The sequence below is a fragment of the Magnolia sinica genome, chromosome 7, assembly GCF_029962835.1.
Source record: "Magnolia sinica isolate HGM2019 chromosome 7, MsV1, whole genome shotgun sequence".
Lineage (NCBI taxonomy): Eukaryota > Viridiplantae > Streptophyta > Magnoliopsida > Magnoliales > Magnoliaceae > Magnolia > Magnolia sinica.
In genome coordinates this window covers 78,479,892-78,493,543 of record NC_080579.1, presented here as the reverse complement: position 1 = coordinate 78,493,543, position 13,652 = coordinate 78,479,892, and the positions used below count along the sequence as shown (strand labels likewise).

The 13,652-nt window shown below is 42.7% G+C and overlaps 1 protein-coding gene across 5 annotated transcripts in view; it reads left to right on the top strand.

Moving 5' to 3' along the window:
• Positions 1 to 915: 915 nt before the first annotated feature.
• Positions 916 to 13,652, top strand: part of LOC131251485 (probable serine/threonine protein kinase IREH1) — a 70,206-nt gene continuing 57,469 nt past the window's right edge. For 2 of the 5 annotated variants that reach the window (XM_058252226.1, XM_058252227.1), the window contains exon 1: positions 916 to 1,884. In XM_058252226.1, coding sequence (XP_058108209.1) covers positions 1,143 to 1,884 — 742 coding nt within the window. In that variant the 5' untranslated portion in view covers positions 916 to 1,142. The remainder of the gene's footprint in view (positions 1,885 to 13,652) is intronic. The other 3 variants (XM_058252223.1, XM_058252224.1, XM_058252225.1) reach the window with 2 other exon arrangements.

Here is a 13,652-nt window from a genome sequence, read left to right as displayed (position 1 = left end):
TTCCACCGTAATGTAGAAACAAAAGAACCCAAGCTTGTCCAAAGTTAAGTTGGATAAACTTTAAAAAGGTTTCAATGGGAGACGATTAATCTCCACTATTTCCTATAACGTGGACAACCTCAATTTTGGATCTAGCTCTGAAATAAGATACCGTCCAAAATTAAGGTAGACCCTTCCAAATTAAGTTAGCTAAATGGACTGGCAGAGCGGTGGCTACGTGGTTTCGATGGATCCGCAATTTCACTTAGGTTGATAGATCCCTGATTGTAGATCATGTGCAATGTATTTTTCTATTTATTTGGACAACTTATTTTAAGGAATGAGCTCAAAATACAGTGGATCTAAATCTTAAGTGGACCATGACATAGGAAGCAACGGTGATTAACAATTAAACACTTTTCATGGAAGTTTTGAATCAAGCTGATATGTGCTCCGTTGATCAAGGTCTTTCATACCTAGTTTGATGGCAAATAAACATTCCGGTGGTCCCAAAAAGTATTCAATAACGAGCATTCAATCACTACCGTTTCCCAAGGTGTGGTCCATCTGAGATTTCGATCTGCCATGGTTTTTAACTCATGCCCTAAGATGAGTCGGGGAAACGGATGCACGGCATGGATACAAGAAAAATACATCAGGGTAGGCCCACAGTCAGGATCCACCGAAGCCGCGAAAGAGAGAGCTTGGGTAAAGAGGGATTCTGGTAACGCGGATTACAGGCAAGTTGCATCACTCTCACACCCCACTACACATGATGGACGCTTCCAATCTCACACACGAGTCCCAAGATATCTTCAATAAAACTCTCACACCCCACTACACATGATGGACGCTTCCAATCTCACACACGAGTGGGAAGATATCTTCAATAAACCAGAACTAATAAATAGTCATTCCTGCAGCACTCCAGATCATCCAATAGTCAACAGGACTACTAAAAACAGCCATCTATTCCGCTTCTCACTTCCTACCAACACAATCCCAAAAATCCTTCATACATGTATTTTTAGTCTTCTTACCAAAATTAGGTCCTTTCTTTTCCTTATTTTCAACTCTCAGTCTTTCATCATCTTCCTTCTTCTCTCCCGATTCTCTAAAAGAAAAAAAAGAAAAAAAAAAGAAAGAAAAAGAAAGTTACAGAAATGGTATTCAAGGGTAGATTCTTCTCATCCTCCAAAAAATCAGATTCCTCAGACGGATCTAACAGTAGCCCGAAAACCCCGACCATGGGATCCTCACCAACGGCCAGATCCGAGAAGAAGAAGGTCAAATCCGATCCTCCTCAGATCTGCCGTCAGACTCTCGTCAGAGACGCTTCTAAAAGTCAGACGCAGCAGCAACAGCAGCAGAACCATCAGGTGCAGAAGAAGAAGGAAGCCAGCAAAGGGAAAGAGCTGCAGCAGCCGCCGCCGCCGCAGCAGGTGTTGGATTCCGCTCCCGCTATTGGATCTTCCTCCTCCGCCGCGGCGAAGCTGCGGAAGGGTCCGCCCGAGATCAAGGACTCGCCGCTCGTTGCGGCGTCGCTAGGGCTGAACCGGATCAAGACAAGATCCGGGCCACTGCCGCAGGAGAGCTTCCTTGGGTTCCGTGCTACCACTACTGACAAGGGATCGGCGCTCGGCGTGAGCAACCTCTCGAGGCGGGCTGGCGCTGCAGACGGGTGCTCAACTTCGTCTGGCGTGGTGGAGAGGGGTGTTGGAAAGAAGGGGGGGCAGGGCGTTGGGAGGAAGGGTTCACAGGAGAATAATTCATTCGGCAGTTGGGCTGACATTGGGAGTAACTGCGATAGCATGTCGACGGGGAGCGGTGGCCCTTTGAGAGACCAGAGCCCAGGTGTTCAGACCGGGCTCCATGTAAGGAATGGTGGGCCGTCTGCTGAAATGGGTATGGATTTACTTGGAATTCTTATTGAAAAATTCTATTCTGAGGTGTGCTTTCTATGAAGTACTGTACACACCATACATGTTGCAAATGCATGTTGTGATCAGGACTGTTGATCTGGTGGGAGTTAGTGGACGGGGTTGTATCCTGAATTTACAAGGATCGGACAATGGTAGCCACTCGATTGTTGTGAGTTTAACTTTGACTTGATTGTCTATTTGGAATCAGTGATCAGAATGATACCCTTATCTGATCCCCTCAATATCTGGGCAATGGACCATCCACTTTAAGGCCCCTGCAACAATCATGGTCTTTAATGCAAACCCCGAAAGGGGAAGCAAATAGTTCGAATAAAAGAAAAAAGAGATTGTGGGAAAGAATCCAACAATCCTCTAGCCGAATGCTAGAGACTGCGAATGAAATACTCTGAGCAAGCTCAATAGTCCTCTAGTCCCTCCCCCGTTGAACAACTACTGTAGAGAAATATGAGAGTTATTAAAAAAATTATCAATACACCTGTCTTATTCCATAGGTGTAAGCCTTATTTATAAGGAGTACTTACAATCTGCAATAAAATTTATGGAATCTAAAAATAGAATTTCTAGCTAGACAAGATATGGAAATATGAAACTACCTAAATAAGAAAGCACTTAAATAAGAAATAACTTAAATAAGAAAAATCTAAAATTACTTCTTGCTTGATATAAAGATATGAAAGAAAAAAGAAATTTCCTAATGTAGAGATTTGAAAGAAAAGAAAAGTAGTGATTGGCCAAAAAGGAAAACTGGGCCTTTTCTTGTACACAGGTGTGGAGCGTGCACATGACGTGTGGGTTTTTTCTTCAAATGTGATCAATCGGCTTGTGTGGCTATTTGGTTGCACCAATTTCACCCAGCTTAAAAAAAAAAAAACAACTTGTCCTCGAGTTTAAATTGGTAATCATAATCTCTTGCAAAGATCCTTGTTTATAATGCGTCTTCTTCGGCTTAGCTAGCAGTTGATGGTGGAGACCCGCATGCCTGATGGGTGGCTTGTGCATAATACGGTGTTCAAACATGCGCCATCTTTTCTTTTGCTTCTTATTGGATGGTGTGCCGTAAAGGCCATTATGGGGCCGTAAAGGCTGTTACGTAAAGGTAACGGTGGCAACTGTTACACGTTACGGGGTCGTAATGGCTGTAACAACCGTTATGGAAAAAAATGACTTGTAATTGCCGTTAACAGCACGTTACATCCCCTATAAAGGCCATAATAGCCTCGTAATGGTCTATTACGGGACATATACATGTTTTTCATACTTTTTAATCAACATTACGTGGCAGATATAGGTTTTTTGGGATTTTTTTCAATAAATAGAAAAATAAAAAAGAGAGACCGTAACGGCCGTTACAACCGTTATGCCCCGTGTCGTAAAGGTAATGGTGCCTTGTTATTAGTCCTCCATGTTCTAAACGTCGATTGTGGCCCATTCATCACAGTTAGCTTTCGATCTGTGAGCCTTGATTGACATTGAGATGGCATTATGGTGATCGTGAAAGTATCCATCTCGTTGACCATTGGATCGTGCATATATGTTAATCCTCTAGTCTCTTCAATTGGATAATTTGTTAGCTGACTTTTTGACTTGACTTGAACTTCTTTCGATCTGGCCATTGATCCATCTATTGTCTTGAAAGTAATTTTCCACTCATCTCCAGGACGAATTCTTATTTGGTGGTACCTGCTTCAAAAATCAATCTTTGAAAAGTTTATAGCATTCGCCATCATGTCCGGCATGTCATCTAGGCGTAAAATGGGAAAACGGTACTTTACCGTTATCTTGTTGATGGCGTGATTGTTAATACACATGCACCAGCTGCCATCCTTCTTTGGTGTCAATAATGCCATCACAACACATGATCTGAGGTTATCACAAACGAAACCTTTTATTAACAATTCCTCCACCTGTCGAAGAAGTTCTGCATGCTTTGTCGGGTTCATTCGATATGTTAGAAGATTTGGCAATGGCACTCCATGTATCAAATCAATCACATGTTGAATGTTGTGCATGGGTGGAAGCTCACTTGGTAGTTCACCAGGGACTAAATCCTGAAATTGGGATTTGGGACAAAACGTCCTGAATCTCAAGTGGTTGAACAAAGACATCACCAACTGGATTGGTCTTGCATCCTACTAGAGCATATATGATTTCCCGTTCGCGATTCTTATTCCATGAATTGGGCCATATTCAACATTGTGGAAGTCGACTTTTCCTCTTTGGATTCGTCATCCTTTATAGGGTTAAGAGTAATGGGCTTTCCTTTCTACATAAAGTTCTATGTGTTCTTGCGATCCTTATGAGTTACATACCTATCGTATATCCACGAGTGCCCTAATAATATATGTGTGACCTTCATTGGAATGATGTCACACTAAAGCGATTATTCGTAATGACCTATAGAGAAGTTCACTAAGCACCTCTTACTCACAAGGATGAACATGTCATTCACCCATGCAATCTTGTATGGCTTGGGATGTGTTTGAGGTCTAAGTTTTAACTTGTCTACCATGCTTTGTGATGCCACGTTCATGCTGCAGCCTCCATCAATAATGATCTTGATAGCATTTCCACCACACTACCTGTGTAAGGAAGATTTTACTTCTCAACTAGTCTTCTTGGCCTCCTCTTTTAGTGCTTTCAGAATCCCTCTAACTACCAATGATAACTTGTTTTCGTTAAGGCCATTTAGGCCTTCCTCAAGTTCCCGCTCGTCATCTTCCGGATCGTTTTTATGTTCATCTTTGACTTCGTCTGCAATGAAGTTTTTTTGCTTTTCTAAACTGGAGATCGCGAAAGAGACACTCTATCGCATAATATCCACGGCTACCACACTTGAAACAAGTGTTGGTCGACCTCCCTTGCAATAGACTTTCCCTTTGTATCACCATTTCAGAAAAGAGGATTGGAGGCAGAGTTTTGATTAATTTTGTAATCCCGAGGCAAGTTATTGTGGGACACAAATGGTTGTGAATGCGAAGTGGAGCCACTAGTAGCGGGGCAGGTGGATGCATAGCCCCCACCTTGAGGGCTACCATGCCTTATCACCAACTTGTACTCCTGCATTTTTGGGCCATCTGATACGCTTCGTGTACGTTATTAAGCTGAACGATCATCAATTTTCTTTGCATATCAAACTGTAGCCCATTGCAATAACGTGCCACATGTTGTCTTCTGGTTTCTGTTAAGCGGCAGTGGATAATTAAGTCATAATAACATTGTGAGTATTCCACAGTCAGATTGTCTTGCCGAAGCATGAGGAGCTCTTGGAGAGAAGTTGTCTCATAATCTAGTGGTAGGAACCTTCGCTTCAATCTTGGCTTCATTTCCTCCCAATTGCTTATGGGAGGAAGGCCACGCCGTTGCAAATCTTCCTCAATAGCTTACCACCATTCTTGAGCTGTCCCCTTAAGTTTTAGGGCAACAAAACGTAACTCGACGGCTTCTTACATCTCGTACCAACCAAAATATCGCTTCATTGACTTTAGCTAGTCATTGAACACCTTGGGATCCAAATTACCATCATAATCTGAAATGTCAAATTTGCCATGCTTACCGGGATCCAAAGTGCGAACATTTCTTCCTCATTCGGGATAAATTAGATAGTCCCGTTAGAGGTTGTTCATCCATTTGGCTTTCGATTGCACATAACGATGTTGTTGGACTCCGTAGCTAGGCTGATATTCTTCTTCTTGGAGATACTATAAGGCACATATGAAAATGGGCATGACTCAAGGTGATAGGAAGGGCAATCTTGATTATTGAAGTAACTCGGGGAAGAATAGCGCGATGGATATGAAAAGGCATGAGAGTCCGAATAGGTATAACTGTATGACACATATGAGCATCTTTATATCCACGACATCTCCAAACAAGAACATGGGTTGAACTATAGGTTTGGATTCTAAGTCTAAAGTTATGAGGGTTACGGGTTTGTGATTGTTTTTTTTTTTTTTTTTTTGGGTAAGGAAAAGAGGAAGGGCAAGGAATTGATGGGTTGGAATGGGATTAGGATATGGCAGGGTTGTAAGAGAATTTAAGCTTTTTTTTTTTTTTTGTACGGTTAGGATTTGAAGGATTTAGGGTAAAAAGGAAAAGGTATGGTTTAGGGTTTGGTGATTTTGGGAAGAGAAAAGAAAATGGAAGATGAAGGATTGAGGAAGGGGAAAGATAAAAGGGTAGGATTGAGATGAGAAAATTACCTTCTTTAAGTTTCCCAAGAGCAGAACTTGCTCTAATACCAATTAATGCAAACCTCCAAAGGGAAAGCAAGCAGATCAAAGAAAAGAAGAAAGAGATAGTGGAAAAGAACTTCCTCTAGCCGAATGCTAGAGACTGCGAATGAAAGACTATGAGCAAGCTCAACAATCCTCAAGTATTGAAACTAACCTATGATGCAAGATGTGAGGTCAATTATCCATTAATTTCAACATTCAACATGTAAAACCAAACATATCCACATAATAGATTCAAAAAGTTTATATTTGTAACACAAAGAGCCTAGGCTATCACATACGCGGTGCACAAAAATATAAAATATTACGTGAATGGCCCACTTGGAACTTGGAAGTAGGGACTTCCAATCGAGCGTGGGTAGTGCAACAACCACGTGAAAAGACAATGACATCAATAAAATCAGCTTTGGGAAAGGGTTAAAAAAAGATTTTCATTAGGGTTTTGGGATTTTTTTTTTTGGGAATTAGGGATCTAGGGTTTAGGTAGGGTTTGGGAGGGGAATCAAGGAGGGAAAAGTACCAAAAGGTGCCCACACGTGGTAGTCCGTAAGGATGCATGTGCGTGCAGGTCCACGCGTGGATGGGTAGGGGAAAAAGAAAGGAGGTGTTTTTTGATTGGGTTTAGAAGACTTGTAAGGGAAGGAAAAGAAGAAAAAAGAGAAGTGGAGTACCTTGTTGGAGAAAAGAGAAAGAAAGCACGTTGGAGGAATCCACCACCAAGCAAGCCTCTACCCTTACACAATTTGATTAGAGGGGAGGGTTTCTCACAAACCCTAAAAACAAAGACCACCAACCCCCCCCCGCTTTTATATTAAAACTTAAAAAATAAATACAAATATGCCATTTACTAAAGTGATAGGGCCCATCATCCAAAATAAGCAAACTAAAACACTTACCATCAATCTTAACCGTCAAATAAATCCTAAAAATAACAAAAAAAACATAAACGAAATAAGATCAAGGTCTAATGGGCCCGGATTTGGAAGATCCGATGGCCCGATTGACAAGATCTAATGGTTGGAGCGACATGAAATAAAAATCCTATGACTAAAACTGTCTCTTAAGCAGCCTACATGCATCATCCCTAAGTGGGTCTTCCTGATGCACGTTCAATGCATGTGGGGTCTTTAAAATAGCCTGACAGGCCTCATCTGGAACTCGTCTCCCATCCACAAAGAGAGCTGTGTTGATGTGGGCGGTCGCCTCCGTCTCTGGTACACCTGAGTAGGTCCTCTGATGTACCCATCAACTCTCCTCGATTGTGAAGAATTCGCCATTGGCAAAATAAAGCTGTGGTAACGCTAGAGGAGGTCAGGATCAATGCGCTGAAACTCTGCCTCTGTAATGCGGGTGTTGTTTGATTTCAGCCTGTTCTTCCACTTCACTAGGTATTTCTAATATCCTTCATGGCAGGTAGAGACCGCTTAGTGGTCCAGAATATCTTTGAGCTCTTCTTTTCCACCAGTGATGGAAGATAAGGCAATGGGTGGGAAGTAGGGTCTGTTAAAGGCCATGGGCTGGGGGTGGGGTCAGGGACACCATCTGGGCTAGGAGAAAGGTTTGCAGGAGGGCTAGAAGATGGGGGTGTGGGTCCGCCAGAAGGCACATGGTCCTCCGTGCTGAATGTTGCACTAATGCTCATGTTAGATGGAAGATCCACCACATACGCATTAGGGCCCACTCTTGTCAAAATTTTATATGGACCTGCACTGTGGGCATGCAATTTCCTCACGGTTCCCTGTGGGAATTGTTCAGGCCTAATGTGGACCATGTTGTAGTCATCCACACGAAACTCCTTAAACCTACGATGTGAATCTGTAGAGATTTTATACTGTTGATTACTAGCATTAATGCGTCTCTTGATCTCGCTATGCAAGTCATGAATATGCCTTGCAAATGCTTCTGCGGACTCAGATGACCTATGTGAGACGGACATGGGTATGAGATCTATAGGTGTTCTAGGCTTGTATCGAAATACTAGGTCAAGTGGACTCATTCCTGTTGATCTATTGATGGAATTGTTGTATGCGAATTCGGCTATGGGCAAAACTGCATCCCAAGTCCTAATATGGTCTCCCACCAGACATCGTAGCAAATTCTCTTAGCTTCGATTGACAGCTTTCGTCTCACCATCAGTTTGAGGACGGTATGCCGAAGAGAACTGCAACTTTGTTCCCATCATGTGTCATATAGTTTTTAAAAAAATAACTCATAAACCGCACATCTCAATCTTACACAATGGTCGTTTGCAAACCATACATACGAACTACCTCTCCAAGGAATATCTTAGCCACGTTAACGTGGCATCAGACGTTTTAGAACATGTGAGGAAGTGAGCCATTTTCGAAAAACGGTCCATAACTACAAAAATGGAATCATGCTTTTTAATCATCTTGGGGAGCCCAAGCGCAAAATCCATTCTAATATCAACCCATGGGGTGTGGGGGACTGGCAAAGGTGTATATAAATTGGTGTTCTACTTCCTTTGCTTTGCCAGCTGATAAGTTCTACATTGCCCCATAGTGTTAGCCACGTCTCGCTTGAGACTTAGCCAATAAAAACGCTCCTCTACAAGGGCAATAGTCTTGTCATGCCCAAAGCCACCAACTATCCCTCCAACATGAAGCTCCTAGACAAGAAAGTCACGGAGGGACATACGGGGTATAAACAATCTATCACCTCTAAACAAAAACTCACTGACAAGGACAAACTCACTACTACCCCTAGACTCACCATCTAACAGCAATGCGTACACCTCTTCAAAATCTGGGCAACTAGAATAATTTTCCTTTAATCGTTCAAACCCAGTGACTTTGACGTTCATGGATTGGAGTAACACAACTTTATGACTCAACGCATCGGCAGGTTTATTCTCAACCCCGGCCCTGTGCTTCAACACTAGTGTACTCTTGAAAAAATTGGACCCACTTGGCATGATTCGGGTTCAACTTCTTTTGCGAGTTGAGATGGTGTAAAGCCTTATAGTCAGAGAATAAGTCGAACTCTTGCGGTAATAAATATTGTTGCCAATGGCACAAAGACTGCACTACCGCATAAAATTCCTTGTCATAGGTAGAATACTTTTGTTTCGCTTCATTCAACTTCTTGCTAAAGAAAGCGACATGGTGCCCTTCTTGACTAAACACTCCTCCTATACCTACACTAGACACATCACAAGCAACCTCAAAAGCCTTGTAAAATCTAGAAGTCGCATGATAGGAGCTTCAGTCATCTTGACTTTGATCTCCTTGAACGCTCTAGAGGCTGCTTTAGTCCATCAGAACTCCTCTTTTTTATGCAATCGGTAATGGGAGCCATGATGGAACTAAACCCTCTAATGAACCGCCTATAAAAGGTGGCTAAGCCGTGAAAGCTACGCATCCCATGAATATTACGTGGCTTAGGCCAATTGACTATGGCCTTGACTTTCTCGAGATTCGCAGACATGCCCTTATATGACACAATAAAACCTAAGAAGATGACACTATTAGACAAAAGCGAATACTTCTTGAGGTTGACATACAACTTCTTTGCCGTAAGGATTCCACACACTTGCCTCAGGTGGTGGTGTTGTTCTTTAGTCATGTTATAAATAAGGATGTTATCAAAGCACGCTTCTAGGAACTTCCCCATAAGGGTTTCAACACCTGGGTCATGACTCGCATAAATGTACTTGGGGCATTGGTCGGCCCAAAAGGCATGACTAGCCTACTCATACAACCCATCCTTCATCTTGAAGGCAGTTTTTCATTCATCACCTGGGCGAAAATGGATATGGTGGTGCCCACTCTTGAGGTTTATTTTGGAGAAAATTGTGGCATTGGCCATCATGTCCAATATATCATTGAGACGCAGTATAAGAAACCGGTACTTAATGGTAATCTTGTTGATGGCTCTGCTATTCACACACATGCACCACGTGCCATCCTTCTTGGGCGTCAGAAGGGCGGGCACGACACATGTATTCATGCTTTCCTGAATTAACCCTTTCTTAAGAAGCTCATCAACTTGCTTCTTGAGTTCTGCATGCTCTGTGGGGTTCATTTTGTAATGAGGAAGGTTTGAGAGAGTCGACCCCGGGGACAAGATCAATGGCATGCTGGATCTCCCTCATAGGTGGAAGTTCACCTGGGAGGTCGTCAGGAAAGACATCACCGAAATCACCTCAGTGGGTAACTCTACACCAACCTGGGGGGTAGCCTCGCTAGTTATGAGGGCATACATACACCTGAATCCTCCCCAATCTCTCTTTCAAATTCTTTTACATTAATAATGTGTGGAGACTTAGGCTTGGACTTCCTCGAAGTTCCAGGATCACCATTTCTTGGTGGTCTCCATCTTTTCTGGTATACTCTTGGGTGGAAGAGGACTCAATCTAATTTTCTTGCCCTCAAACATGAATGTACAAATATTCAAGCGACCGAATATTGTAGCGTCCCCAAGATGATATGGCTGACATCCATGGGAACCATATCGCACCACAAAGAATCCTTATATGACCTACATTGGATGGGGATGCAACATCGTTGTGAGACCGGAATGGAGGACTCATCAACCCACGACACTCTGTAGGGCTAAGGGTGAGACTCGACTTTCAAGCCCAGTCGACTCACGGTACCGGTAGAGACCATGTTAGTACAGCTGCCATTGTCCACGATCACTTTACAAAATTTTTACTCCACACTTGGTACAAGTGTAAAAGATCATGTTCCTGCTCTAATAATCATTTTCTTTACCTTGGGCAAAGGCGCATTCGACTATTATGAGAGTGCGGGTGTCCTGCTCATCAAACTCCTCATCACTAACACCAACATCAGGCTCATGTTCCTCTACATCGCAATTTCCCTCTTCATCCTCATCTGCCTCATCTATCATAAGAGCTTTACCCCTTTCTTTGTTCGGGCATACCTTTGCGAGGTGACCATAACCGTTGCAATGGAAATTCTGCATGTGCTCACTTCTCTTCAAACTAGTGCTAACTAGACCCTTACCTTTAACATCTCTATTATAGGTGGGAGCACCAATTAGGGCTTTAGTTTGGCTCCCTGATGAGCAACCCTGCCACTGGAATCACGAGACCCAAACCGCTTCATGGTCGGTTACACTAGGTACTGTTCAAGCTCCTCTATACTAAGGTAGGCCTCCTCTACTGAACCAACATCATGAGGGATGAGCTCACGCCTAATCTTAAGGGCGCAAGCCCATCCTAAAACGAGACATGGTCACTACAGAGGACTCATCGACATCACATCGTATCACGTACTCCTTGAATCTCTCAATGTAATCTGATAAATGCATTGATCCTTGCCTCAAGGACTACTACTGATCCAAAAGGCGATCACGGTAGTAGAGTGGGACGTAGTTTTCCCTAAGAAGTTTTCATCTCAACCTATGATGTAATGGGTTCATCTCCACGCCGCTTTGCCTTTTGCTCTGTAGTGGTCCATAATAGCTTGGCTTGACCCGTCAACTTCATCTCAGCGGACTTCGCTTGACGGTGATCTGACATGTCATGCCACTCGAAGTAGTCCATGTCAGCTAGCCAGTCACGGAAATGCTTTGGGTTCAAGCGACTATTAAAATTGGGAGCATCGACTTTGACGCTCTTCATAACTCGTTCTTCATGGTCGTATTGATCCCGCGACTCTCTAAGGGGCCCATGGGCACGCGGTCCTACATGACCTACTTCCTCACTAAAGTTCCTATTACGACCCCTAATGGGTTCTACTGGGACTGAACCTTGTTCAACTGGGTCCTCATCCGCTGGCTCTCCTGCATGAGACTGGTGGTCTTCCTTGGTAATGGGAGAACTGTGGGAGGTGGCCTCTAGCCGCGTGATATGCTGGTTGCTGGCAGTGAATTGTGCGGTAGTGGTCCTATTGTGCGTCTCAATGGCGGTCAGATGGTAGTCAATCTTTTCGAGAGCCTTGACAATTTGATCCGGGTTCATTGTGGGGAATTGACCAAAACCATGACCTGTTTGCGTTTGCATACACTAAACGACCCTAATGAAAGACAACCTAGCTATGTGTACCATATGATGAATGCAATGCAAAATTCAGATTTGATGATGCTCAATGTGATACTATATGATGCGCCTGTACTTTATGTATGATGACTCTAAGTACCTTAATTCCTATGGACAATCCTAGAATGATTCTAATAAGGCCAAAACTAGTGGTCTTAAAGTCACTAAATCTGAAAATTCTAGCAATATATGACTTTTTAAAATACCCAAGCAAAAAATTTAACAAGCCAAATCAGAAAATTTAGCAAGCTATATGCGATCCATATGCTCTACTATTGGTATAAGAATTTCGTCGAACACCTACCCTACACTAGACCTAGGCTCTAATACCAAATTTGATGTAGAACGATTGAAAACTAACATACGATGCGATATGTGAGATCAATTACGTATTAATTTCATCATTCAGCATGTAAAACCAAACATATCCACATAATAGATTCAAAAAATTCAGGTTTGTAACAGAAAGGGCCTAGGCTATCACATACGCGGTGCACAAAAATATAAAATATTACGAGAGTGGCCCACTTGGAAGTAGGGACTTCCAATCCAGCATATGTAGTGCAACAACCACGTGAAAAGACAATGACCCCCCATAAAATCAAGTTTTGGGAAAGGTTTTACAAAAAAAAAAAAGATTTTTGTTATGGTTTTAGGATCTAGGGATTGAGATTTGGGAATTAGGGATCTAGGAATTAGGTAGAGTTTGGGAGGGGAATCAAGGAGGGAAAAGTAACAAATTGGGTCCACACGTGGCAACCTGTATGGAGTATGGATGCACGTGCGTGCGGGTCCACGCGTGGATGGGTAGGGGAAAAGAGAAAGGAGGTGGATTGGGTTGGGTTTTGATGGGTTTAAAAGAGTTGTAAGGGAAAGAAAAGAAGAAAAAAGAGAAAAAGTCGAGTACCTTGTTGGAGAAGAGAAAGAGGAAGAAAGCACCTTGGAGGAATCCACCACCAAGCAAGCCTCTACCCTTCCAGAATTCAATTGGAACGGAGGGTTTCTCACGAACTCTAAAAATAAAGAAGAAAATACCCTTTCAACATAAGGACCTTTTTTCTTTTCTTTTCTCAACTTCCCATTAGGGTTGGATGTCCATACACAACCCCGGCTTTTATATTAGAACTTCAAAAAAATTACAAGTATGCCATTCACTTAAGTGACATGGCCCATCATCCAAAATAAGCAAACTAAAACACTTTCCATCAACCTTAACCGTCAATAAATCTTAAAAATAACAAAAAACATAAATGAAACAAGATCAGGGTCCAAGGGGCCCATATTTAGAAGATTTGATGGCCTAATAGCCTGATCGACAAGATCCAACGGTCGGATTGACATGAAATAAAAATTATATGACTAAAATTGTCTTCTAAGCAGCCCGCATGCATCATCCCTAAGTGAGGTCTTCTTGATGCATGCCCAATGGAAATGGCCTGGTGGGCCCCATCTGGAACTCATCTCCCATCC